The sequence below is a fragment of the Quercus lobata genome, chromosome 3 (assembly GCF_001633185.2).
Source record: "Quercus lobata isolate SW786 chromosome 3, ValleyOak3.0 Primary Assembly, whole genome shotgun sequence".
In the NCBI taxonomy this organism is placed as follows: Eukaryota; Viridiplantae; Streptophyta; class Magnoliopsida; order Fagales; family Fagaceae; genus Quercus; species Quercus lobata.
Window position 1 is genome coordinate 54308782 of NC_044906.1, and position 26591 is coordinate 54335372.

General features: G+C 35.9%; 3 protein-coding genes across 6 annotated transcripts; 1 reads left to right on the forward strand and 2 right to left on the reverse strand.

Moving 5' to 3' along the window:
• Positions 1-4387: 4387 nt before the first annotated feature.
• Positions 4388-5623, reverse strand: LOC115982260 (AAA-ATPase At3g50940-like). Its single transcript, XM_031104806.1, has one exon. The coding sequence runs from the start codon at positions 5415-5417 to the stop codon at positions 4416-4418; it is 1002 nt and encodes a 333-aa protein (XP_030960666.1). The 5' UTR covers positions 5418-5623; the 3' UTR covers positions 4388-4415.
• A 3896-nt stretch (positions 5624-9519) lies between these two features.
• LOC115982261 lies at positions 9520-17758 on the reverse strand. Its single transcript, XM_031104807.1, has 2 exons — positions 17654-17758; positions 9520-10708 (listed from the first exon to the last, which is right to left on the reverse strand). The coding sequence occupies exons 1-2, from the start codon at positions 17669-17671 to the stop codon at positions 9794-9796; spliced, it is 933 nt and encodes a 310-aa protein (XP_030960667.1). The 5' UTR covers positions 17672-17758; the 3' UTR covers positions 9520-9793.
• A 2729-nt stretch (positions 17759-20487) lies between these two features.
• LOC115982122 (OVARIAN TUMOR DOMAIN-containing deubiquitinating enzyme 4-like) lies at positions 20488-23941 on the forward strand. 4 transcript variants are annotated; one of them, XR_004089514.1, is made up of 7 exons: positions 20488-20623; positions 21676-21797; positions 22232-22272; positions 22512-22610; positions 22953-23117; positions 23323-23572; positions 23654-23941. XR_004089514.1 is itself a non-coding variant. In XM_031104641.1 (6 exons), exons 1-6 carry the CDS (start codon positions 20800-20802, stop codon positions 23667-23669), a joined length of 558 nt encoding a protein of 185 aa, XP_030960501.1. In that variant the 5' UTR covers positions 20797-20799; the 3' UTR covers positions 23670-23925. The 4 variants fall into 4 exon arrangements, 1 of the variants encoding a protein (XP_030960501.1); XR_004089515.1 differs by having other exon boundaries at positions 20488-20593; positions 23654-23938; XR_004089513.1 differs by lacking the exon at positions 20488-20623 and adding an exon at positions 20797-20914 and having other exon boundaries at positions 23654-23938.
• Positions 23942-26591: the final 2650 nt, after the last annotated feature.

Below are 26591 nucleotides of genomic sequence, written 5' to 3' on the forward strand. Positions count from 1 at the left end.
AATGATTCAACGAAGTGTGTGAAAGGTTGCACAAGTATTTCCTTGCCTGCATTGAAGGTATTTTCACTTAGATGTTATTGGTTTTTGCTCATTCAGAGACGGAAGTTGTATCTGTTTATTTTTGCCTATTAGGTGTTTGATTCACTCTCTTATTGTTTAGGTTTTGCTCTTGTCATACTAATATTGGCCATTTATAGGAAACTGATGATTGTTATTATATGGTACCAAAGAGAGTGAAAATCTTCATCACCTCGATAGTCATTGCGTAAGAAGATTTTCTAGTCATTATTTGAAAGCTACGGAGATCCTTTATTGCTTGGGAATATGGGTGTTTCCAATATGGGAATAATTTTTGGGACATACTTAAATTTGCAATAATGAAAACTAATTTATATTATGAATTTTGATTCAAAATGCTAAGTATTCAGGCATAGGCTCGCAGCGAGAGATGATAGAAATCATGTAGATTACGCCCTTTCATTGCCTGCTTTTACCTTCTTCTCACCATCTTCATTGATTTTTTAGAGCTTTGTTCGTTGACCTTCAGATTTGGATTCTTAAGCACAATTCATCTGCTGTGCTTCTTCTGTTGAAGAAATGTAACCAGTCCTTCAAGGGCATTGTCAGGGTCTTCAATTTTCATAAGCTCTTTCTGCAACCTCTGCTGGGGTGACCTCGACCTCCTTAATGAATTATTCTATTTCAGTGAAGAGGCAGTGGCTTTCAATTCTTAGGTAGTTTGAAGCAATGATCTTGAACCCATCTGCAGTGCAATAGGACGTGGATGTGCATGTCCATGCGGCCAGGTCTCAACAATGCAGGGTCTAGTCTATCTTTATAGCAGGTTGTGAACACAATCATTCTCTCATCCGCACAGCTTGTCCATAGCCCATCGATAAAATTTAGCAACCCGGATAATGTTAACTGTCAATGAAAGCAGAGTTTATTATTTACAGCTAATCTCACATGTTGGGTTGGGCTAATCATCTTTACTTTTATCAACTGAAAAATATCCTTCGAAACAGGGTTTTACAATGAAAAAGACTGTAAATGGTGCAAATTAGTGCAATGTAGAGGTGTTGCAATCTATGAACTCACCTGGCTGTTATTTTGGTTGTATCCTCCATATTGTCTGGCTTGCAGCTGAATGGTACAATCAGTATCCTCAATTACAAGGATAGATCAATTTGCAGTAGACAGTTGTACGTAGTAGTTTAATTGGAGTCTAGTTTGAAAGTGTTGATTGCTAATTTGTTAAATTATTACCTACCGATACATTTGGGCGCCATCACCCATAGGTTAATGGCTGAACAAGGGTGGTCAGTGGCGTGTTATAGAAAATACTAAGAAACTAAGCATGCAAGACTTGCTGATTTATGTGGAAAACCTCTTATAGATATGATTAGGGGGTAAAAAACCAAGGAGAACTATACTCTTAGGCACCATATTGCTACTTGAATGATGCAGGCTTACAAGCCTCCTAACTCTTGTTCTCTGTTTTTCTCTGTGTTTTGTGAAGGTCAGCCCATCTCCTTTTATAGACCAATGGAGGGACTGATAGTGGAGCTCCTATGTGCCATAATCCTCTGATTCCCTTGTTTGTATTGTAGCAGTGCAGCCAATGGGATTTCATTGTGTTGTGGGGCCCTTTAAGTTCGTGCGGCCCTTGTTCCAAATCAATATGAAGTTTTCCATTTTTTTCCGGTCTATTTATAAAGAGAAATGCTATTGATTGTTATTGGTTGTTACAAATGGGTAAAAAAATAATTTAAGTTTTGAATTCAAATTAAAACTAATAACAACTTTTCACCTGTGAAAATGTTGTGGAGGTAACACCTCTCATTTATAAATGTCTTGTACCTTTCAACTTTCGATGTTCACTGCAATTGCAAGTGTAATTTCAGGATTTAGGCATGGTGATGTATTTGGAAATAATTGAGAATATGACTTTAGATAGAATATAATGGATGATAAGAATATATATAGCTGATCCTAACTAATTTGTTGAGGATCTATAACTAACCCAATAATTTGGGATTAAGGCTTGTTGTTACTGGCATGAAGTTGTATTTGTTTTTGCTTGCATGGAAGGTGTTTGATAAAACGCTTTATTTTCTTCATTTGAGAAGTCACATTCATTTTGCTTACATGGAATGTAAAAATGCTTAAGTGGGTATGGTTGAGTTTGACGAGATGGCTTCTTAATTTGTGTTTGATTCATTTTCTTGTTTGAAAGGTTTGCTCATGTCATGCTAATATTGGCCATTTACGATATAGGATACTGATGACTGTTATTATATGGCTCCAAAAGAGAGTGAAAATTTTCAATCACCTCAATATTCAGTGTAAGAAGATTTTGTAGACATTATTGAAAGCAACGGATACCCTTTGCTGCTCGGAAATATGGGTGCTTCCTATGTAGGACTAATTTTGGGGACAACTTGCTAAAACAAAAACTTGATTCATATTATAAAATTTGATTATTTCATTCATTAAAATGCTAGTATGTTGGCATAGGCTCGTGAGAGATGGTATAAATCATGCAGACTATGCCCTTTCATCGCCTGCTTTTACCACTTCTAGCTTTCTTCCTCTTGCTTTCCTTAACTTTCTTCTTCCCCGGGCTTTGTTTACTTTGTTCATTGACCTTCTCTACTTCAGATTTGGATTCTTCAGAACATTTCATCTGCTTCTTCTTCTGTTGGAGGAATGCAACCAGTCCTGCAAGGGCAATATCGGGGTCTTCACTTTTCATAAGCTCTTCTGCAACCTCTGCTGGGGTGACCTCCACCTCCTTAATGAGTCCTTCTATTTCAGTGAAAAGGCAGTGGCTTTCAATTCTTAGGTAATTGGAAGCAAGGATCTTGAACCCGCTTGGAGTGGAATAGGACATGTGGATGTGCATGTCCATGCGGCCTGGTCTCAACAATGCAGGGTCCAGTCTGTCTTTGTGGTTGGTTGTGAAGACAATTATCCTCTCATCCCCACAGCTTGTCCATAGCCCATCGATAAAATTTAGCAACCCGGATAATGTCAACTGTCAATAAGAGAGAACAATTTATCATTACAGCTGATCTCACAAGTTAGTTTGGGCTAATCATCTTTACTTCTATTGATTAACCGAAAAAATATGGTTTTAAAAATTGGATTGGACCATCCGGTTCGACCGGTTCTAATCCAGTCTGGTTATGCTTAAAAACCGGAAATAGCATAAAAAACTAAAAACTGAAAACCAGCGGTTTAATTGGAAAATTCGAAAACCGGTGTGGTTGGACTGGCTTTTGAACAGTTAAGCTAAATGTTAAAAAACGGTATTTTCTATGTTAAAAAAAAAAAATCAAATATAAACAAAACAGAAAACCACATGTTTGCAAAGAGACAGGTAAAAATTAGAGGTTGATCTTGATAATGTTTTAAGATGAGCTACCTTTACATGACCGTTTTTAACTTTACTGATTCTTGAAATTTTCATGGTAGAGAGTGCCGAGAGAGACAAAGAACAGAAGACTGAAAAGGCAGCAGCAAATTTGAAATTTAAGAGAGAGCTCAAGGTATGTTTGGTGGGGTGATTTTGGGGAGGATGAAAAAAAAGAAGAAGAGAAAAATAGGAGAGAAAATGATTAAGTGGGGGAATTTAATGAGTGCTTAGGTGTTAGGTCAATACTTTTTTTTTTTTCCCTTTTCTTTTCTTCCTTCTCTGTCGATTCCTGTTTTTCTTTCACTCTCTCTATTCAATGTATTCCTATTTCGTAGACTAGAGTAACGTAACTATTTTTGTGGTAAACTCCTAAAGCTATGTATTACTATAATTTATAAAAGAAAAAAACCAAATAATAAATAATAGCCATGTTTTGTTTGCTGAAAAAGATAGTCATGTTATAGTGAATAGTGATACAACACAAACATTGATTGACATAAATATAATAGATGCATAATTCTTTTAATATATAACATTACCTATAAAATTATAAAGAACCAAACAATTATATATTATTTAAATAATAATTATATATTATTTAAATAATAATAATATATTATATAAGTGATAAATATACAATAATATCTAATATATAAATAAAATAATAAATGAACTTTACTATAACTTTGTTATTATGTGTTGTGATTTATTTTAAAAATTTTTAAAAATATATCTTTAAACTAAATATGAGTTATAAAATTTAAAATATATACATCTTATTATTTATTTTTATAATTTAAAAATTATTAATTAATTATATATGACGTCATTGGTTGGACCATCGATCCGACCTTGGTCGAACCAAAAAACTATTAACTATTCTCTTTTTCGGTTCTTTGACGGATTCGGTTTTTAAATCCATAAAAGAGCCTTCGAAACGGGTGTTTTAAGATGAAAAAGACTGTAAATAGTGTAATTAAGTTCAATGTGTTACAATCTATGAACTCACCTGGTTGTCTCTTTGGTTGTATCCTCCATATTGTCTGTCTTGCAGCTCAATGGTACAATCAATATCCTCAATTACAAGAATAGATCGATTTGCAGTAGAGGCTATCAGCCTCCTGAGGTCTGCATTGCTATGTAGATTCGAAAGCTCCAAATCATAGATGTCAAATTTCAAGTAATTAGCCATTGCTGCTATCAAGCTTGACTTACCTGTACCAGGAGGGCCATACAAAAGATACCCACGTTTCCATGCCTTCCCTACTCTCCTATAGAACTCTCTTCTCTTCAGAAATCTATCCAAGTCATCCATCAACTCTTTCTTGAGCTTTGGATCCATTGCCAGTGTGTCAAAAGTGGATGGGTGGTCAAGATTGACATCTTGATAGGAGTTTCCAAGTGAATAAAGTTTCACCACCTTGTTTTCTTCTTTTATGGCCTTTGATCTGTCTACCACATATGGCAGGTAAGTACTGAGCACAATCTCCTTGTATTTCTTGTTTAAACTGAGATGAATTGATCTTTGTTCAGATGTTTCTGTTGAGTGGAGAGAGGTTTCATAGTCAAAATTTGATTTCTGTTTTTCAGTAGAAATGAATTCCCAAATTAAACGTATTCCCTCGAATACATCAATAATCTTTTCTCCTTTGTCGATCGTGATGGAGAGGTTCTTCTCACGTGGGGCCTTGGAAACCTTGAGGTGTTTGACTGAGGGGGTGATTATTGTGCTTAAATAGATGTCAGAAGCCTGGTAAATTTCATTGATGGAAAGCCCATTGTGTTCATCAATGATGAGAGTAATTTGGGAAGAGAAATTATTACCGAATAGGCCTCCAAGCTTGGAAGATAATTTTTCTTGGAGTTGTTGAGGTATGAGCTGAGTGGTCATGGTCTGGACCTCACTGATCACTGTCCGGAGCAGCATTGCGGATGCAGCGAAGGAAGTATATGTTGATAGAACTGATGTTGTTGAAGGCATGCTTGTAAAGGAAAACATGCTTGATGTGATCGATTTGGGGGGAAGCTGATGGTTTTGGAATTAAGGAAGCTTTGTTTGTGGACTTGATTGCTTGGAGAGTTACAATTCTGGCGGGGGCTTTTTATTGTAAGAAAATAAGGGCTGTAGGAACTAGGCAGCTTCTATTGGAAGCCATCTTAAAGCAACCCAGAATAGCATCACGTTTGTGGAACTATTTTTTTAACTATCTAGCACCACAAAAAGTTCTTTTATCTATTTTACTTATTCACTTTACAAAACATTGTAAACATCTAGTATCAGTAGATCTATTTTAGCTTTCAACACAATAAAATAATATAAACATTACAATAAAATAATATATCTACTACAATAAAATAATTATTCAAATAAAAAGCAGTGTGAACATACAAATAAAAAAAGTAGTGTGAACACAAATGAGTAAAATAATTCAGAGTAGTATGAATCGTATAAATGATTTTTTTTTTAACCTTTTAGCTTCCATGCATAGTCAAAACTCAAAAGTCAAAAGTAACCGTGCACTATAGCTATGGAGCCAAAAAAATATTGTAAAACACATTTTGGTATTTGGTAGTATTAAAAATAGCAATATAATTATTTAGCACTACCAATATGAATGCCGTAATGGCTTGAAATATTATAAAGCTTGCACTGGAATTTTCAAGCCTAGTCAACCTAGACATGAACAGATAAATGAATAAAAACTTGATGTTGGTCTAATCACGTGGCAAGGACAAACACATGGTGGAAGAAGAAACAATCTTCTCCAGCAAACGCTACTTGACCTTTTAAACAAACGCAGTGTCTGTTTGCCACTAATGTCTCCAGTTTATTTGACACTTTTTTAACTTTTATTTACAGTTTTTTTAAATTGAATTATAATTTTTTTTTTATACTTTTTCAAAGTATAAATATATTTTAGTACATTTATAGCAAGAAAAAAAAATCAGCAAAGTACTGAATAAGCTGATTCCAAATTGGGGTGTAAAACCCCTCAAATTGCTATATCACAAACCCTTAAAAACATGTAACATTTGGGTTGCCATATGTAAAAAATCATATTAACTTGCTACAATAAGTTGGTATCAATACCAACTTGAGCATTAACATTGGGATTTTTTTTTTTTTTTTGGGGGGAGGCCCCACAACCGGGAAAAAAAAATCCCTAGTAAAAGAAGGCCCCATTGGCCCAAAATTTTATAAAAATACAACATTTTTTAAATAATTGAGCATTTTTTTTTTATAAAGTGATAATAAGGATATCACAAATTTTATTACAGGCTTACAAACTAACATGTCACTAATTATATAAAAAAGTAATTCAAACACTTATAAAATAGATTGTCAAAATTCATCAATTACAGTCATTATTACATTATATTGTGATCATTTTGTAATATTTTAAGTATTTTTCTTTTTCATTTCTAATAAGGCTTCCAAAATAGGAGACCAATAGAAATTTAACCAAATTGAAACTCTAAAATTTTTATAAAAAAAGTTGCAAATGTAATAGATCATCAATGATGACTAATCTCTCCTAATAGTTTGAGACTTTAATTTTTGTAAACTGATCTCCTACAAAACTACACACCAAATAATTTCTATTTATCTCTTCCTCTTAAAAGGAAGATATAAAATTAAAATTTAGATTACAACTGTAAGGACACGATTAGTAACGACTCGGAACAGTGTTGAGTTCGTACGTAAAACGGCCCGAATAATATGATTTGTAGAGCGTGGGTGTAAAGAACTAGGTTAACTTTTGTATGATAAAAAGATTCACTCTCACGTATATTGAAAGTCTAGAGTTGGTACAACGATCGTTCCCTTCGGTAATCGATACAGTTCTTTTTCTCTCTTTTTGTTCTTTTTCTTTTGTCTTTGTTTTTCTTTCTGTTCTTTTCTGTTTCTTTTTTCTCCCCTTTCTGCATGTTCTTCTTTCAGTTTATATACCCCCCTTTGTGTTTCATCCTCACCGCACACGTGTAGGTTGGGTTCGGAGGATTTCTTTTTATCTCATCTAGCATCTCCTGGAACTTCCTATGGGCAGTTGTAAGGCTGCTTCCTTACTGTTCAGGTATCACCTCCACATTAATGCGGTCAGAGAGTTGGTTGAGAGGCCATTAATGTGGAGGCAGCTGTAGTTACAGATATTTGTTTGCCTTATCTCTTTCATCCTTGGTCGGTTATTCTATCTTCAGTGGTGACTTAGTTCTGAGGTCTGGTTGAAACAAGACCGTGTCCTGATCGTCCTCGGACGCATACTGCCGAGGAGTATGGCTTCCTCGGACAAGTACAGAACTCTACCCTTGTGATATTGACTACCACCCCCTTCAGTAATTACCTTATGACCTGACTTGGCCTCCTCGGTCGGATATGCATCCTCGGATGAGCCACAGGCCCAACAATCCTGAGCTTAATGGGCCTATTGATCGAACGGTCCCCACAACAACTTTACTTAATTATGCATAGTTATATATCAAAGTTAAAGTAAGTTTCTTTTTTTAAAAATAATATATTTTTTAGTTCTTTTTGTTTAAATTTATGGTTCAATTATGATATTCAATTCTCTATATGAAATTATCCTTAGTTTAGTTATTCATCAATTTCTGTATTTACACCAAATTAGTCTTAATTTAATTAGTAGTATTATATAATTTTATTTAATTAATGTTTACATATAAAGGGCCCCATATAATTTTTTTGCCTTAGGCCATAAATTATGTTAGGCTAGCCTTGTTGGGGGTGTAAAATCCCCAATTGTTATTTTACCAACCAACACCCCAAAAATCAAGTTTATCGGGGTATGTATTGCTATTTTTTTTTTCTACAACCGTGAATAGTGACTTCTCAAATATACAATCTACTATTCATGCATTGTAAACGTACAAAATATATTATTGGAGAGAGAGAGAGAGAGAGAGAGAGATTTTTTTTTTTATATATATTATTTGATTGAGTTGTATGTAAAAATAAGAATTGGATGTTAGGTATATTGTTAAATGGGTTGGTAAAATAGATAAAATAGTGTTTGAATATGTAATAATGTAGTAGGTTGCTAAAAATTAAATAATATTTTTTATTGTCACAGTGGAGAGAGAGAAAGAGATAGAGAGGAAGAAAGGGAAGAGAAAGAAGAGTAATTTATTTTTATTTTATTGTGTAGTTTATATTATTTTATTTGCTTGTAAGTAAAAATAAGAATTGAGATGTTAGGTGTAATGTTAAATGAGTTGGTAAAATAGATAAAATAGTTTTTTTAAGATGAAAAATATGTATTTTTTTACAAACCCGGATATTAACGTTTTTCAGGGAGGTCATAGGTAGCCTTACCCCAATTTTTTTTTGAACATCTTTAATAAATTAAAAATAAATTGATTGTCTGGGATCTGTGCCTAGTTACATGGAGTAGCTGGGACAGATTCTGCTGGCTCAACAAAATGGGTATAGAGAATCGTTGATCCATTCCTTTAAAATAGAAGGTTTAAAAATTAAAATGACTTATGAAACATGCTTAGCGATACAGAAGTGGCCATTGAATGAAGGTGAAATAAATAAGAAGTTTGGTCTCATTTTGCCTTCGCTGTTCTTTTGTTAACTAAAACAAAACTAAGGCCAGTACCATCACCAATACATGCTACAGATTCCTCTACCAAACTGTAGACTAACATATATATATATATATATATATGTATGTAGAACTTTTTTTCTCTATTGGTTTTTCTTTCTTTTCTTTTCTTTTGGGTGGGGGGTTCTACGCACACAAAAATTGGTCGTGTAACTATGGTCATGTAACTATGTATGTATGTTTTCAACACTTGTGCGACAGACAAAGTTCATGCAACTATATATAAGATACAGAAGCATAGATTAGGGCTAGTAAATCAATAAAATGTTGGACAAAATGGAGTTGGATGAGAAAATACTTCTGAAAAAACAAGACAGTAGAAACGTGTAGCTCTGTTTTGACAACAAATCTTTATTTATGGCATCTGTCCATCTATTGCAAAATAACATTTTTTTGCATGTTCAAATCATTCTCTACCATGTTTGATAACTTCATCTATTTTAAAAACCAGAATTTGCAAGAAACATAAATACAGAAAACAATGCAATATTTCTTCAACATTATTGAAAACAAGGAAACTACACCATACTCCATCAAGCATTCTCTGTGACAGCACTAGTGTGAAGTGTGAACTCACTTCAAAAGTAGTGTGCATAGAATTCAGCTAGCATGACAGACTTTTGAGTTGTGAATAATATTGACCTCCAAATCACCCTACTGTGATGTAGAAATTTGCTCAAATATCTACAATAGACATTAAAATGTAAATGCTACCAACTGCCATGCTTGCTTGTTTCTGGTTTTCACTTCACGCATATGAACTAGAACGTGACTCTGCATACCTTTTAGCCCCACTTCCAGGGTTCATGAGCCATGCTGATTCGAACAATTCTATAATTGGATCATCGTTCAGAAGGCTTTGATTGCTTTCATCTTCATTATGCTCTTCTCCTTTCTCAGCTTCTTCCTTGTCGACATTAATTTTCTCATTCTTCTCCATCTTTTCAATGTGTTCTTCTCCTGCTTTCTTTTCTTCCTTTGTCCCCTTCTCTAGTACCTCCTTGTATGTCCCTTTTGTAACGCCGACTGCTTTATCAACTGTCTCAGTTTCAGCTTGTGGGATTTCAGAATTGGGAGGAAGGCTTTCCTTCTTCTCACTGTCAACATTGGCTTGAAATTTTTCAGGCTTCTGTGCTTCATCAACAAAAGCTTGTTCATTATTTTGCTTCTCACAGTTTATATCGACGATAATCTCCTTTTCCCGTGCACTTCCATTTTCCCAATGACTCAACTTAGTGATAAAAAAGTTCAACAAGAAAATAACTTGGACCAGTGCACAATCAAAGCGAAATTGGTGGACAATTGTAGGAATTTTGTCGTAAGCATAATCAAATTTTTCTGGCAAAGTTTCTGCGACTTGGACAAGGTAGTCAATCTTATTGAATACATGGTTTGATGGAGGAAAAAATTTCTCTATCATGTTTTCTACTGCTAGTATTTGATCATCGGCAAAAGAGAGGATTGCTAACCATTGATATTGCATTGCATACGCTAATGGACCGGTAAATGGGGCTAATTTGGCTACCCTTCTTGCCGTTGAGCCTATTAGTCCATTAAATTCTTGAGCTTTTGTGTAAGCAATATGAACAATCGCCAAGATTGAAACTCCACAAGTGTGCAATGGACGATGCCGGGAACTCATTCTGGTAGGTGCTCTTGGTTCCTGAGCAATTCATGTCAAAACTCAAAACATGAGCATAAGATATATGGCAACCAATATATGATCAACTAATGCTATAATCCAATATATGAGTTTTACAAATTTACTATTTCTATTTGCTTAAATAATATTCTCTAATTGTTGATCACTTAGATGTCCAATATAAAATTAGTATGATTATATGATTGGCACTGTCCTACCTAAAAAACCAAAATAAGAATATTCATCAATAAAGAGTAGGGAATCAATTATGTATCTAATCTTATTTGAATTTTGATATACTATTTTTTTTCTATCCTATCTATATATATATATATATATATATATATGTAGGGTCACGATTCGTGGCGGACCGTAACAGTGTCGGGTTCGCACGTAAAACGGCCCTAACAATATCATTTGTAGAGCGTGGGTTTGAAAGGCTAGGCCTTGATCGATAGGCGATGGGTTTTTCATGGCGTTCATACAAGGTTAAACGATCGTCACCCCTAGAGTACTTCTCTGGAGGTGGGCTGGGAGGCTCTCGTTTTTGGCCATTTTTTCCCAGCCCCCCTTTAGGTTACTTCTTTTTCCTTTTTATATTCGCCTGCGTTCATTGTCCGTCGTCCACGTATAGGGTCAACCTTTCCAAAATTGATACTTGTCCCATCAGCCCATATTCAAAGTCGTTGAGGGTGGTTGTAAAAGCCAAAGACTGCGGCTCTGTCAGGTTCAGAGCATAGAATGGCAGTGAGAGCAGCTTTCCCTGGATATTTTAGATCTTTCGTCCTGATTTCGGTCCTATACCGTTTTTACCCTTCCTTCAGGGAGGGGAACTTTGGGTCTGCCGAGGACTGGGCCGTCCTCGGCGATATCCACAGGCTATTTTGTCGGGCTTGGGCCATAGCCCTCCTCGGCTTGGACCTTCGGATTTTTCCCAGGTAGACGGGCCCGGCCCATAAATCATTTGGGCCCCACAATAGCCCCTCAAAACCCGGCTATCCAACCTCTTGGTTGGAAAGGGGGGTTTTGGCGATGCCAAACCTCTTCCTACGGCCCAATTAATTTGGCCTTTTACTAATGCTGTCGGCTCCTCATCTGTCCAAGAAACGCGCCGGTTTATGAGGCAGCCTTTTGATTTCGCGCTTGACGCGCTTGTATCGTTTGGGGTATCCAAAACGCGCTTTGAATGATCACTATTTACGAGACTACTTTAATTCGACGGTTTATTTTGATGGGGTGGAGAAACGGAACCGGCATGTTTGTGTTGACAGATCCCTTTGGAGATCTGAACCTATTAAATGCCTCCCGCTCCCCCCTCTATATAAGAAGGAAGAGAGGAGGTTATTGTTTTTATCAAGAATCCCTTTTCATCTCCCTGAGACTCTGAAATACTTAGCCTCCCTTAGGATTCGGTTTACCCACTGGTTTATACACTTAATCGTAAAACACTTTACCGTAACAACAAGGGATGCAAAAGCCCCACCCCTCCCAAAAATGCCACGTTCCGATAAAGCTCATCATGGCTCGATCGGGACAAGGATGGCGAAGACTCAAAATCAACCTCATCCTTCTTTCAGTCAAAATCCGAAGCAGGGACTCGTCACGTCAAACTTTCGACGTGACTGAGTCGAGAACACCCAAGATCATTACCATCCGGCTCCTCACGAGCGTACCTAATATGGCACCGGCGTGTTAGGAGTCAGGGCTGAGGCGGGGGCTAAGTGCTTCTGTTTCTCCCTCTTTTGCTCCTTTTCTTTCTTTTCATTTCTTCTCTCCTCTTCTCCTCCTTCTTTACTCATGTCTTCCATCTTCTTTATTCATCCCCTCCATCTTCGTCATTGATTTCTTCCTTACTATTTCCTTCTTCTTCATTCATTTTCTTTTTTAAAGTGAGTCCCTCTCTTAGTATGAGCAGCAATGAGGCGGAGATTGGAGAAACTTTGAAGACGAGTTTAAAAGACGCTTGACAGTTTACTTTTCTGTACTACAGATGTAATGGTTGCTTAGGCAGTTCACATTTTGTATAGACTCGTTTGAGCCCCTTTTTGTATGTTGTAGCAATTTTTCATATTAATAAAGATTGTTGTCTACCTTATTTCGCATATTATGTCTTTACGTTTTCATAAATTTGCAAGCACTGCTCGGCACAATGATATAGCATCTAAATCAATGGCGACTAAAACCAAAATACTTGATAATAAATAGATATCGCCATAACTTTGATAGAAGTGCTTAGCACAATAAGGCCGACCCGTAAAAAATAGTACTTACCCGGAACTAGCCGAGGAGAGAACCGAAGGCTTGATGCCGTGTGAGAAATAATCATTCGAGGACATATCACCTGCCAAATGAATAGCCCTCGTATACGACTGAATGCTGGGGCGTTCCACCACCTTCCTTACACCCTTATTGGCCTTAACCTTCTATGGTGTTTAAGCCGTGGACGAAGTGACTTGACGTTTTTATCAAGTAGCCCATCTTACTAAATTCAAACCTAGTTTTCCATCATCCAAGTAGTTGGTTTCCCCAGAGGCCTGAGTCCGTGGACCATACAATGCCTTGGTTCTATCCAAAACCTAGTTTTCCATCATCCAGGTGGTTGGTTTCCCCAGAGGCTTGAGTCCGAGGACTATGCAATGCCTTGGTTCTGTCGTGTTTGGTTTCTCCATTGGCTTGGGTCCGAGGACCATACACGGCCTTGGTACTATCCGACACTTGTAACTTTTTTTTTTGTACTTGGTTCCCCCATAGGCTTGAGTCCGAGGACCATGCAATGCCTTGGTTCTGTCCCTGGGCCCCTGTGCTGAATCGGGCTTGGGCCGCGAATCTATTGGGCCCACAAATTAGGGGGTATTTTCGTAATTTTAGGTCACGCGATATTTTTCGGGCGTCCCGGTGTTCGAGGTGCGCCTTCTCGAGACTCCTTTATCTTCAGGGCTGCAGACGACATTGGAAATCGTGCCAGAGACGTTTTGTCTGTAGCGTTCCTTGAGATGCTGCGTGAATTAAATGCCACCACCTTATCTTTTAACATAAATAGGAGAGAAAGTTGCTCTATCCACACACAAATCCTTCAGATTCCTCCCTTAGTTCATCATGCTTGAGGCAGGGCTTGGGAAAAAGGAGTTCCCTCCGCCACAAAGGCGTCATGTCCCCCCGAGACTCAGAGTAGGGAGGTACGGGCCAAGGAGGTGCAAGTTCAAGGGAGCATTCCCTTTCGTCATAGGGGAGAGGGTCTTTTTCCCTCTTTTAGTCAAAATCCGAAGCAGGTTCTGGTCATTCCAGTTTTTTGGTATGTCCAAAGAAGGAATTTCCACCATCAGCACTGTCTGCCTTGTAGCAGGCAAATTTTTGTGGGGGCTTCCCAACCTCAAGCTCCTAGCACCTTTTCTGTAGATGGTGTTAGCCTGAGGTCAGGTTCTTTGGCTGCCTGAGTTATGGGCATGCAGAAGTGTCGAGGAATAGTTTCCTTAGACAATAACTTGGCGCAGTAGCCAACCTCTCCTCTGAGCTGTCCCCACGGCCTTATCTCCACTCGCTTGTATTTTCCTTTACTTATGTAATCAGCTTTAATGTAAGCTTGTTTCAGCTTTTCATTGTACACTGTACTGTTCCTTTGTCTTAATAAAATATGTGTCTATTTCTCCATACATATCTTTCTTCTCCGTAACAACTACTTTACGCATGAATATTAAATGCAAGCTTGCCCTTAAGGATATTCCAGGCAGAAAAAATGCTTTAACACAGGTTCCTACTAATTTAAACTCACAAATATTATCGAGTATAACAATGGTAACTTTCAATAAATTAAATTCTTGAAACTAACCGGGATAAGCACTGAGTACTACGCGATGCATGCTAGACCAACGTCCGAGAACATTAATCTCTAAATAATTCGTCTGAAAGGGTAGCCAAGTAGCGAGGGACTTTGATTGTGCTTTTGGGTAATGAATTGCGTCGTACCGGATCAACCCCTTTGACACTAAGGACCCGAGGGCAGACCGTGGAATCCGTGCATTCGAGGTATTAACCCATTTGTGAACTAGGAATCCTCCTCGGATGGATTTTGAGGTTTACGTGCCATAGTTTTTTTTTTTTTTTTTTCACAGGCTTGAGTCCAAGGACTATGCAATGCCTTGGTTCTGTCCAAAACCTAGTTTTCCACATCCAGGTAGTTGGTTTTCCCACAGGCTTGAGTCCGAGGACTATGCAATGCCTTGGTTCTGTCCAAAACCTAGTTTTCCATCATCCAGGTGGTTGGTTTCCCCAGAGGCTTGAGTCCGAGGACTATGCAATGCCTTGGTTCTGTCCAAAACCTAGTTTTCCACATCCAGGTAGTTGGTTTTCCCACAGGCTTGAGTCCGAGGACTATGCAATGCCTTGGTTCTGTCCAAAACCTAGTTTTCCATCATCCAGGTAGTTGGTTTCCCCAGAGGCTTGAGTCCGAGGACTATGCAATGCCTTGGTTCTGTCCAAAACCTAGTTTTCCATCATCCAGGTAGTTGGTTTCCCCAGAGGCTTGAGATGCCTCTGTCCAAAACCTAGTTTTCCATCATCCTTGGAGGGACCGAGGACTATGCAATGCCTTGGTTCTGTCCAAAACCTAGTTTTCCATCATCCAGGTGGTTGGTTTCCCCAGAGGCTTGAGTCCGTGGACTATGCAATGCCTTGGTTCTGTCCAAAACCTAGTTTTCCATCATCCAGGTGGTTGGTTTCCCCAGAGGCTTGAGTCCGAGGACTATGCAATGCCTTGGTTCTGTCCAAAACCTAGTTTTCCATCATCCAGGTAGTTGGTTTTCCCACAGGCTTGAGTCGAGGACTATGCAATGCCTTGGTTCTGTCCAAAACCTAGTTTTCCATCATCCAGGTGGTTGGTTTCCCCAGAGGCTTGAGTCCGAGGACTATGCAATGCCTTGGTTCTGTCCAAAACCTAGTTTTCCACATCCAGGTAGTTGGTTTCCCCACAGGCTTGAGTCCGAGGACTATGCAATGCCTTAATTCTGTCCAAACCTAGTTTTCCTCATCCAGGTAGTTGGTTTTCCCATAGGCTTGAGTCCGAGGACTATGCAATGCCTTGGTTCTGTCCAAAACCTAGTTTTCCATCATCCAAGTAGTTGGTTTCCCCAAAGGCTTGAGTCGTGGACCATACAATGCCTTGGTTCTGTCCAAAACCTAGTTTTCCATCATCCAAGTAGTTGGTTTCCCCAGAGGCTTGAGTCCGTGAACCATACAATGCCTTGGTTCTGTCCAAAACCTAGTTTTCCATCATCCAGGTGGTTGGTTTCCCCAGAGGCTTGAGTCCGAGGACTATGCAATGCCTTGGTTCTGTCAAAACCTAGTTTTCCATCATCCAAGTAGTTGGTTTCCCCAGAGGCTTGAGTCCGTGGACCATACAATGCCTTGGTTCTGTCCAAAACCTAGTTTTCCATCATCCAAGTAGTTGGTTTCCCCAGAGGCTTGAGTCCGTGACCATACAATGCCTTGGTTCTGTCCAAAACCTAGTTTTCCATCATCCAAGTAGTTGGTTTCCCCAGAGGCTTGAGTCCGTGGACCATACAATGCCTTGGTTCTGTCCAAAACCTAGTTTTCTCTTTGCACGGGGCCTTGGCTGGCCTTTAGCTTTAGGAGAGTTAGCTACTCAGCCAAGCCCCTTGAGTTTATCTATACGGTTAACGTTACCAAGCGCCTAGTTTGTTCTTTACGAGGAGCTTTAGCTTTTAGGGGAATTAGCTCCTCAGCCAAGCCCCTCGTCAAGAAACGTAGCCCCTAGTGAGATTTTATACCTAAACTCTATAACCAACGGTTAGAAATAACAGAGGAACTGTTTCAACCTACCACCTGCGCCAACACGCAAGCCTTTCCCACAGACGGCGCCAATTGTAGGGTCACGATTCGTGGCGGACCGTAACAGTGTCGGGTTCGCACGTAAAACGGCCCTAACAATATCATTTGTAGAGCGTGGGTTTGAAAGGCTAGGCCTTGATCGATAGGCGATGGGTTTTTCATGGCGTTCATACAAGGTTAAACGATCGTCACCCCTAGAGTACTTCTCTTGGAGGTGGGCTGGGAGGCTCTCGTTTTTGGCCATTTTTTCCCAGCCCCCCTTTAGGTTACTTCTTTTTCCTTTTTATATTCGCCTGCGTTCATTGTCCGTCGTCCACGTATAGGGTCAACCTTTCCAAAATTGATACTTGTCCCATCAGCCCATATTCAAAGTCGTTGAGGGTGGTTGTAAAAGCCAAAGACTGCGGCTCTGTCAGGTTCAGAGCATAGAATGGCAGTGAGAGCAGCTTTCCCTGGATATTTTAGATCTTTTGTCCTGATTTCGGTCCTATACCGTTTTTATCCTTCCTTCAGGGAGGGGAACTTTGGGTCTACCGAGGACTGGGCCGTCCTCGGCGATATCCACAGGCTATTTTGTCGGGTTTGGGCCATAGCCCTCCTCGGCTTGGACCTTCGGATTTTTCCCAGGTAGACGGGCCCGGCCCATAAATCATTTGGGTCCCACAATATATATATATATATATATAAATTTTTTTTTCTACCCTATCTATCTATATATATATATATATATATATATATAAAGTATATTCTTATTTTGGTTTTCTAAACTAGGACAGAGGCAATCATATAATCATTCGCATGTACTACTTTTTAAAGAAAGATATCTTTTTTTTTAAAATAATATTTATTTAGTAGGTTGCTGATAAATCTGAGGGAATTTTTTGGCCTAGATGTCCTGCATATCCAGAATATATATGAAAGCTTATAATTATATGAAACACAAAAGTGTGGAAATTTTGTTTTATTGGGGCAGTAATCACTTTAATTACAAAGAAATTGAATGAGAAATAATGTTAAACCAAAAACATTAACATAAACCAAAAAAAAAAAAAAATCCTATTGCATATATTTTATCATTGCTTTGGAGAATCGGACAATTTTTATAAGTGTTAAAGCTCATACCTTGTTGGCAAAAGACATGAGAAATGAGAATCCACAATAGTACTCTAAAGCTCGTTGCAGAAACTGATACAAGAATTTGTGGTCAATTATATATGTTGGTACCTTTTAAGTTCGATTTAATATTAAAGGTGGAAAAGATCAAACGTTAGTGGTGGAAAAATGAACGGCTGGAACAGATTTTTTAGCGGGAGAATCTGGTTAGCGGTTTTGACTTTAGAGTTACATTGCTTTAATTGCTTGGTACTGATTCCCACTGTAAGATTTTGACACGTGTTAGTACACTATAAACAAATCAAGCAACAGACTCGGAAATCTCTTTTGTCCAGACAAACCCAAACCCCCCTTTGAGGTTTAAAAAAAAAAAAAAAAAAAAAAAAAAAACCCTTTGAGTATATATAATTCTTTTAGAGTAATAATTAATAATAGATATTAGTTCATGTGAATTTGTAGATAAGGTTTTGTTTTTAGTAAAAATTATTTCAAAATTCATTGTAAAAAATTATTTATATATATAAATATAAATTATATATATAAAATATATATATATACTTATCACTTTTTGATTTTTGATTTTTTTTTTAAGTTCAGAAATGAAAGATTACTATATTTTTTTTTGAAAGAAAGTTTCAATCTATGGCATTCGCTCCTGATAATAACTCTTTATTATCAGACCAAGACACCAATCAGTTTTGATGTAGGCGGAGATTGAACCCCAGATCTCTTATACAACTATCAGAGATTTTATTAGTTGAACTAACTGGAACCCACAAGATTACTCTATTTATTTGACTTTATCTGCTCTTAATTATAAATTAATAGTAAACTTAAATTTATTATTGGGTGTAATTAAAATTCAAATCATAAACCATGATATAAATTTTACATAGGGAGAGAATGACTTAACAAATAATTTGTGAATTATCTTGAGCTTATTCATAAACTAAATAGTTAAATTGAAAAATATACACACAAATCATGTGTTTTATCCATAAAACACATATTCTATGAAATTTTGAATATCACTTAAACCTTTTATGAGAGAGAGAGAGAGAGAGAGATATATATATATATATATTTAATGTATAAACCATTAAATATACATTTATATATATCTAAAAACTGAAGTATAGCATTTATTATTGCTACCCTCCTGTTGAGCCACATCAATAGCCGTATCATCTACTTATTTCTAACATTTTCTCTCTTATTTTTAATTATTTTTCTTCTTATTAATTTATCATCTATATTATCTAAAAACTGAAACGTAACATTTATTATTACTACACTCCTATTGAACCACATCAGCGGCCACATCATCTACTTATTTCAAACATTTTCTCTTTTTTTTTTAATTATTTTTCTTCTTATTAATTTATCACCTTATAATAACTCTTCCTCTAACATTTCCCCCATTTTTACCTTTTTATCTCCCCACTACTCTATACCTTAACCTTACAATTCTTCCATCCTTTCATATTCCTTTTATTTTGACTCTTCTTCTCCCCATTTTTTTTACTATAAATATTTGTTTTTCTCTATTCCATTCTATCTATATTTTGCCCACACAAATAGGTGGATACTCTCTCTCTCTCTCTCTCTCTCTCTCTCTCTCTCTCTCTCTCTATATATATATATATATATATATTCTTTCTTGCAACTCTATTTTAGGTCGATGCATTTTGGTGGTATGTTTTGTGAGTTTCTCATCATATATACTCTCTCTTCTTCTTATAGTTTTGGTTTGAGTTAATTCTAAGATATTTTGGAAGTGAGAATTTAACAATTTTATTTACTTGAATTTAAGAAAAATATTATATGTTAAATCTTTAAAAATAAAAAGGAGAGAAAATATAAATAATTTAATGATATGGAAGATGTGGTTGAATTTAAATGTTGAATAATAGGATGAGAAGAAGAAAATATAAAAATAAAAGATATAATAATAAACATCAAATTATCCAAATCATGTTATGTGATAGAATAATATTATATTCTTATATACCATTTTTAATTCTTCATAATAGAATAGGATAACATTTTATTAACAATCAAAGAGAACAAAAAAATTTATTATACACTATTTTTAATTCTTTATATTGCAATAGGATAACATTTAACAATCAAAGAGAACAATTGTAATATTTGAATGTGCCTATAATTTATTTGAGTAATATCAATTGTAAATTTGTGATGAGATTTGATTAAAATGACAATCTCCTTAAGAGAATGAGAAAATTAAATAATTAATTTGAAACTAAAAAAAGAAAAGAATAATATCAATTAAACACACCAAATCCCCCCCCCTCCCCCACAAAAAAAAAAAAAAAAAAAACTCAAAAAAATAGAATGATATATTTATAGAGACAGGGAAATGGAAAATACTTTTAGAAATTATTTAATATTTAAGGAAAACAAATTATTTTCAATAAATTTTAGAGAATTAATTATACATTATATTACATTACAATGTAATTATATATTCCCACGCATAGCATAGGTTTGCGACTAGTTAAAATAAAAAACAAGTTTCGCATGTAATCGCACATATATTTAAATTACATTTCACATAAAATAAAGGGGTTAAATGTATACTCAAAACCCAGCGTTTTTGCTCATCTTTTTATTGTTATTAATTTTTTTTTATTTTATAAATTATAATTTAAATATTATTCGACTTGAAAGTGGATTCTTCCCTCCGAAGTGCAATCCAAGCCTCTCTATAAAAAGACTGGGAATCGATTCTATGATGGTGGCTTTTACACCACAACTCAAAAGGTTTGGACCAGTGGTACTCTATCAATCAAAGTAAGAAACATTTCAGACGTAATTTTTGTGCTTTTACACATCGTTTTATATACAAGAACCCGTGTATAATCTTCTAACATGGGTTTTCTCCTTATCATATGAGGCATATTATGCGGAAACGGGAAATTTCACTTGGTAACGACCGGCCTCAGTTTCGAATAATTTGTATGTGTTGTCTGATAAGGTTTCATGTTCATGTTTCCTTCTCTACTCATATATGTTAAACCCCCCATCGAAGTAACGAGAAGAAAAAACAAAAGGCTTAAACAACTAAGTGGACAAGTAATTTATATGCTTTTCTTCTTACGTGTGGCTTTGTTTTGGTACTTTTCTTGCAGCTTATGCTTTCTTTACTTGGTTATGATCTTGCTTTATGGTTATTGAAAGTGGATTTTCTTTTGTCATTTTTGCCATCTGAGAAGTTTAATTTGGTGATTAGTATGGACTATGGCCTTGGTTTGTTTCTTTCTCTCTCTTCTGTTTTCAATTTCTTTTCTTTTTTCTTCCTTAATTTCGAGAATCATTGCAAATGTGATTGTCATTTTAGTTCCAAAGATAGGTAATTTTTTTTTAAAATTTTTTTTTTATTTCCTTATTATGTACTTTTGTCGATGCATATTATATAGGTGATAAGTTGGATATCAAAGCTTATAGCTTAGTAATTATATCTCTTTTTGATGAGCTGGCTCATCCATTAGATTTTCTTAATTCCCTTAAAGTTTATTTCATTTTTCATGGAAACAGAAGTAGCATGAAAGAATAGAAATTTGAAATGAATCAAGTAGTTAGATTTAAATTTAAGTTGCAGATTCGTACTTACCATATGAATGTATGTTCTTGATCGAAGAGATAACTAACGAATTCTTAACCTCTTTTTCATGAGGTGCAAACTGCAAATCATGAAAAAAAGGGTGTACTATTTGCTGTTGGATACGGCTCATGTAAATCTGAATAAATATTGTTGTTCTGTATCATTAAATTACTTGTTTAATATGAGATGAACAAGACGTGCATAGCCATCTTTGGAAAGTGGCATATCAACTCTCAATAAGGGTGGCATGAAATCTGTCTTTTTGTGCTGAAAACAATGAATCACCAACTTTTCTGTAATTTTGTATAAGCAGCATATATGTATGTTGTAGTGAGTGCATCTTTCTATTCAATTTATTGCTTATCTTAATAAATACATTGAGATGCTATATGTTTGGTTGGTTTAGGCATACCTGGAGATGGAAGATGTTTGTTCCGGTCTGTTGTTCATGGTGCTAGCTTGAGAGAAGGGAAGCCATCTCCGTCTGAGAGCTGTCAGAAAGAACTTGCGGATGAGCTCAGAGCTAAAGTACACAACAAACTTCATTGATTTCAATAAGAGACTTACGCTTTGTTGGCATGTTTCAACTTCAGAACTTTTAATTCCTTTTCGTTTGTTGTTGAAATGTTTAATATGGATTGGTGTTTAGGGAACTATAAAGTTCACATAGCACATATTGGTAACTAGTTTGACTTAAAATTAATTGCTGAGCATAATTTTCTGAAACTGGTTGCAGACCATCTTGCTTAAATTTGAAAGAGAAATTTTTTTTCATTAAATCTTTTTTTTCCCCTGTTTTTAATAGTCTTTCAGTTTGTGTCACTTGCATTGTCTTGCCTGCCTAATCACTTTCTTTCAGTGCTCAAACACCTGAATTCAATTTTTTTGTGTGGCTTATAACTTTGTTCTGGCCAATTATTTATGTTCATTCTGGTACATCTTTCCTACTAAATGGTTGGCAGGTGGCAGATGAATTCATTAGGAGGCGAGCAGACACTGAATGGTAGGTTGTCTTGAGAATACTCTGGTGTGGATTACAATGTTGCTTCGTTTTGAATTGCTTTAAAATCCATTGGGGGAGTTTTGATTATTTGAGGTTGTTGAAGAGGACTGCCATGTTAATAAAATACTATAAATTTTTGTTGAAGACTTGTACATTATAGAATTAGCCAAAACTCTGATGAGTTCACTTGGAGTTGTAATTGAAATGAAGCAAGATTTCAAGTCTTTATTCACTGGCAGGTTTCTTGAAGGTGATTTTGACACGTATGTTAAACAGATGCGACAGCCCCACATGTGGGGAGGAGAGCCCGAGTTGCTAATGGCCTCCCATGTCCTACAGTAAGTCCTTTTTCTTCTAAAAAGCGTAATAATTATCGCACACTGATTGTTGCACACATTTCCTACATTGAAAACACAATTTCACAATTTTAACTGAAATACTCCATACACTGAAAACAATTTCACAATTTTAGCAATAGTGAGTGTCTAACAAGATTTAACCCTCTGAAAATCATCCTCACAGTAGTTTGCTTAGGTTTAGTTTCTTACTTGCTAGAATTCTCATGACTATAATGTGGCTAGGAGTTCTCTTAGAGGCACATAAAAGATGATATGAAACAGATTGCCCTGTGTATATGGGTTTGGCATTACATTTATCATGATACAATTTTCCATTTCCAGGTCGCCAATCACGGTTTCCATGTGGGATAAGAGTTCTGGTAACCTCAAAATTATAGCTGAATATGGTCAAGAGTATGGTAAGGAGAACCCCATACGGGTGCTTTATCACGGTTATGGACATTATGACGCATTAAGGAGTCCAATTAGTAGTGCAGAATCAAAGTTGTAAGATCTCTTGCTTCCTTGTGAGATATGTTTTACAGCATAACTGCATGCATCAGAAATGCTTACATGATACTCATTAATTGCTAGTTTGAGGTCACTGCTAATGTTGCCTTGCTAACATGAAAAACTGTTTTTATTGTTCATCAATTTTCTTAGTACCATCCATCTCTGTTCCACCTCACACGGTTGGTTCATGTGTGTGTAGGCCTTTTATGGGGAGAAAATATTAGGTCCACTGGGAAGATTGCTGAAGTAGTTCTCTCAACCAATGAAACACTGCCACCTATGCAAGTGTGTGAGTGAGCTTTCTAATTAGCACAAGGGGAAAAACAAAAAACAAAAAACTACCGAGAAATGTCACATATGCATAGATGACAGTGTTTTATTGCTCGGCAGGGCCAAAGAGGACCACGTCACCGGTCTTCTTGGTGGACCTAATAATTTCTACTTTATAGGTATGTTTCTAATTTAGATATTATGAGTACAGATATTGAAATAGTATTGTTGTCTCATGAGTTCCTTGGGGGTATTGGCAGGCACAAGAAAAGATGAAGGGATAGCTGCAAAGGAGTATAGTCATCTTTGAAATCTTTAAGTGTGCTTTGTTGTAACATGTTATAAACAAATTACACCGCCCTCCCCCAAAAAAGTTATAAATGAATAGTAGTTTTATTTGGTGTAGTAAATTGATGATATCATTTCTTCATGGATTTGAAATCACCTTTTATCAAATTCTAATGTTTGTTCTGGAAATTAAAATGCCCATTGTCACTCTCCTATTTGGTTGGAGGGTCTACTAGTTAGAGTAACAATGACCAAATTAGGATGATTGTCAATATCTATATGATCCTCTTTAAAGTGTAAGTAATACACTTATGAAATGCACTTATGGATATATTGTTTACAGCTAGAGCAACATTAGCACCACCAGGAGAAGTAGTTATTTAAATCTTTACTTGCACAAAGGCTAGTTTAATAAGAGAGAATGGTAAATAAAGTCTGTAAAGATGAAAATGAGTACGGGAATTGAAGCTATAATTGAAGAGATAGACCATTGTCCATATTATATTGAAAAAAATCGCGCTTCAAGGTTGCTTTCCATTTGGGCCATAGAGATCTGTACTCTATAGTGCTTGTTGATATCACGAGCTATCCCACCATATCAGAATTCAGAGATAAGAGTGTCATTGTAAAGCCCATTGAAGAGAAGGGATTAGGGGCTACAAAACCTACAAAGTTTCCATCTTTATTTCCAAAGGTACATCTCAAAGAATTCATTTGATTTGATGTTTTCTCCCTAAAAAGGTTTTTCTTAGGTCTTTTTAATGATCATCGAACTTGGGAATTCACCTTGACACCATCGATGTAAACTTCCATGAATTTGCCAATGATATTCATATCATGGAAGATTAAGGTCATGGCTGATGTAGCCAATGACTACAATTCCCATTATAAAAAAATTAACATAACTAAATAATTTGAAAAATTAACATTTGGATTACATGTTCTTTATATTTATAATAAGTATGTCAAATATCATGTTAATTAGATGTCATTTACTATTTGATCCGTAAACTAATTTTTTATGCATAATTTTAGATAACAAAAAATTGAAATTTAAAATTTTGATTGATGACATACTCATTAATTTTTGATTTTCTAGAAATTTTGCAAGCATTAACAATATAAGAAAAAGAAATGTAATTTAATGATGAATTTATCCAAATTCACATCTAATAAAAAAATATTGAGTAATGTTGTAACTAATGGCTACAACTAAGTTTGTAGCCAAACTTTGTGTACATACATACATACCTATATTTAGTTTGGACCAAAGAAAAATAAGAGTTTTTTTTTTAATAAAAAAAAAAAATTAAAACCTAACCCAAACAATAACATTACTATCTAAATACTAACCCAACAACAACAATCATGTCTTCTTTGTATTTTCTCCGGTCTGTCTTCTTTGCTTATTTTGATTTTCATCTTTGCATTTTCTCCAATCTTCTTCTTCATGTTTCTTTTTCTTCATTTGCTTTAGTTTTCATTTGCGTCATCATCTTCCTCTGTTTCTTGCTATTTGTGATTGTGTTTTTTAAAATTTTTCACCTCTCTCTCTCTCTCTCTCAAAAGTCTAATTTCTAGACTCAATTTTCGAAGTTCTTATTTTACATAAGAGTTATGCTAGTGCCACATAAAGTGGCATAACTTATGCCACAACTCGTCCATGTGCTGAGTTGTGAATGGTAGACAAGTGATGATGGGTCCATGCGGAGACACCCTTCTACCATTCACAACTTGCCACGTGGACAAGTTGTGGCACAAAATGACTGAAGTTTTATTTTAATCATAACTCTTTAAATGACTGATGTTTAATCACTAAATGACTGAAGTTTAATCAAATCCCGCCCACTATTTACTATTTAATTTTTCAATTTTCCACCAACCAGGCCACGTTGCTACTTTTATTTTATCTCATGTCTCAAAAATTTTTGAAAGCGTTTGTTGATTTATTTTTTTCCCATTTCTTAAAATTAATTGGAGTATTATTATTAGGTTAATTTATTGAGTTAAAGATTAATATATTATATTGTGACAGTTAACAAATGATAGAATTTAACCAATAAATAAATATTTATTTCAAGTTTTTATTCTATTTCTCTCTTTCTCTCTTCAAAACCTAATTGATATGATCTTTTTCTCTCTTTCTCTTCCTCTCCCTCTTCCATACAGTTATGATTTATGTGATACAGTGATAAGGTTGTGATTGTGTTTTTTGTGGGTTTATGATTTTAATTTTGTGATTGTGATTTGTGAGTCTCTGTTTCAGAGACCGTTGTTTTTGGCATTTTTGCTAGATGCGAGTTGAGGGCTAAGAGATGAGAATGAGATATTAGTGAAGTAAAATTATGTTGGTAGATGAATGCATTATAATGTATCAAGAAACAATGATTTAGAGTCTGTTTTTATTTTTTTATATTTTTTATTGTTTATAGTTTGTTAATATTAAATGGATGCTTATTCGGAATTTCATGATTTATATATACATGTGCGTACCCAAAATATGGCTGTTGGGCTCAACTTCTACTTGGGCTCACAATCTACTTGTATTGTGGGTTTTGGATTTCCTACTATGGGTGGTCTTATACTCGGCAACCTAAGTACACTCCTGTTTCCTCAAACCCTTCTCTTTATATCACAGAGTCGCTCCCCTTCTTTCTTAGAGTGGTTGATCTTTTCTCTCAATGTTCTCTCCAGAATTACCAACCCCCTCTTCCTTATTCTCTTCTCCTATTTAAAGGCTAGGATAAGTGGAGGTGCTATGATTACCCCCCTCACTAGTGCGAATGAGGGTCCAATTCCATCATCTCAAAGCGGACGCTTCGTCGAGAAAGGTGGAAGTGGCATTGGAACTGATTCTCACCTTCAGAAGCCCGCTTGGAAGCGATGTTCTCAAAGGCACTATTGGGCAAC

What these genes read in the sequence shown, in the direction of transcription:
- LOC115982260 (XM_031104806.1), bottom strand. Translation starts at nt 5,417, where the DNA reads ATGTTTTCCTTTACAAGCATGCCTTCAACAACATCAGTTCTATCAACA.
- LOC115982122 (XM_031104641.1), top strand. Translation starts at nt 20,800, where the DNA reads ATGCTTTCTTTACTTGGTTATGATCTTGCTTTATGGTTATTGAAAGTG. An exon ending in TAGTATGGACTATGGCCTTG is followed by an intron (nt 20,915 to 21,675) that starts GTTTGTTTCTTT and finishes TGGTTGGTTTAG; the next exon opens with GCATACCTGGAGATGGAAGA. An exon ending in ATGGCCTCCCATGTCCTACA is followed by an intron (nt 22,611 to 22,952) that starts GTAAGTCCTTTT and finishes TTCCATTTCCAG; the next exon opens with GTCGCCAATCACGGTTTCCA.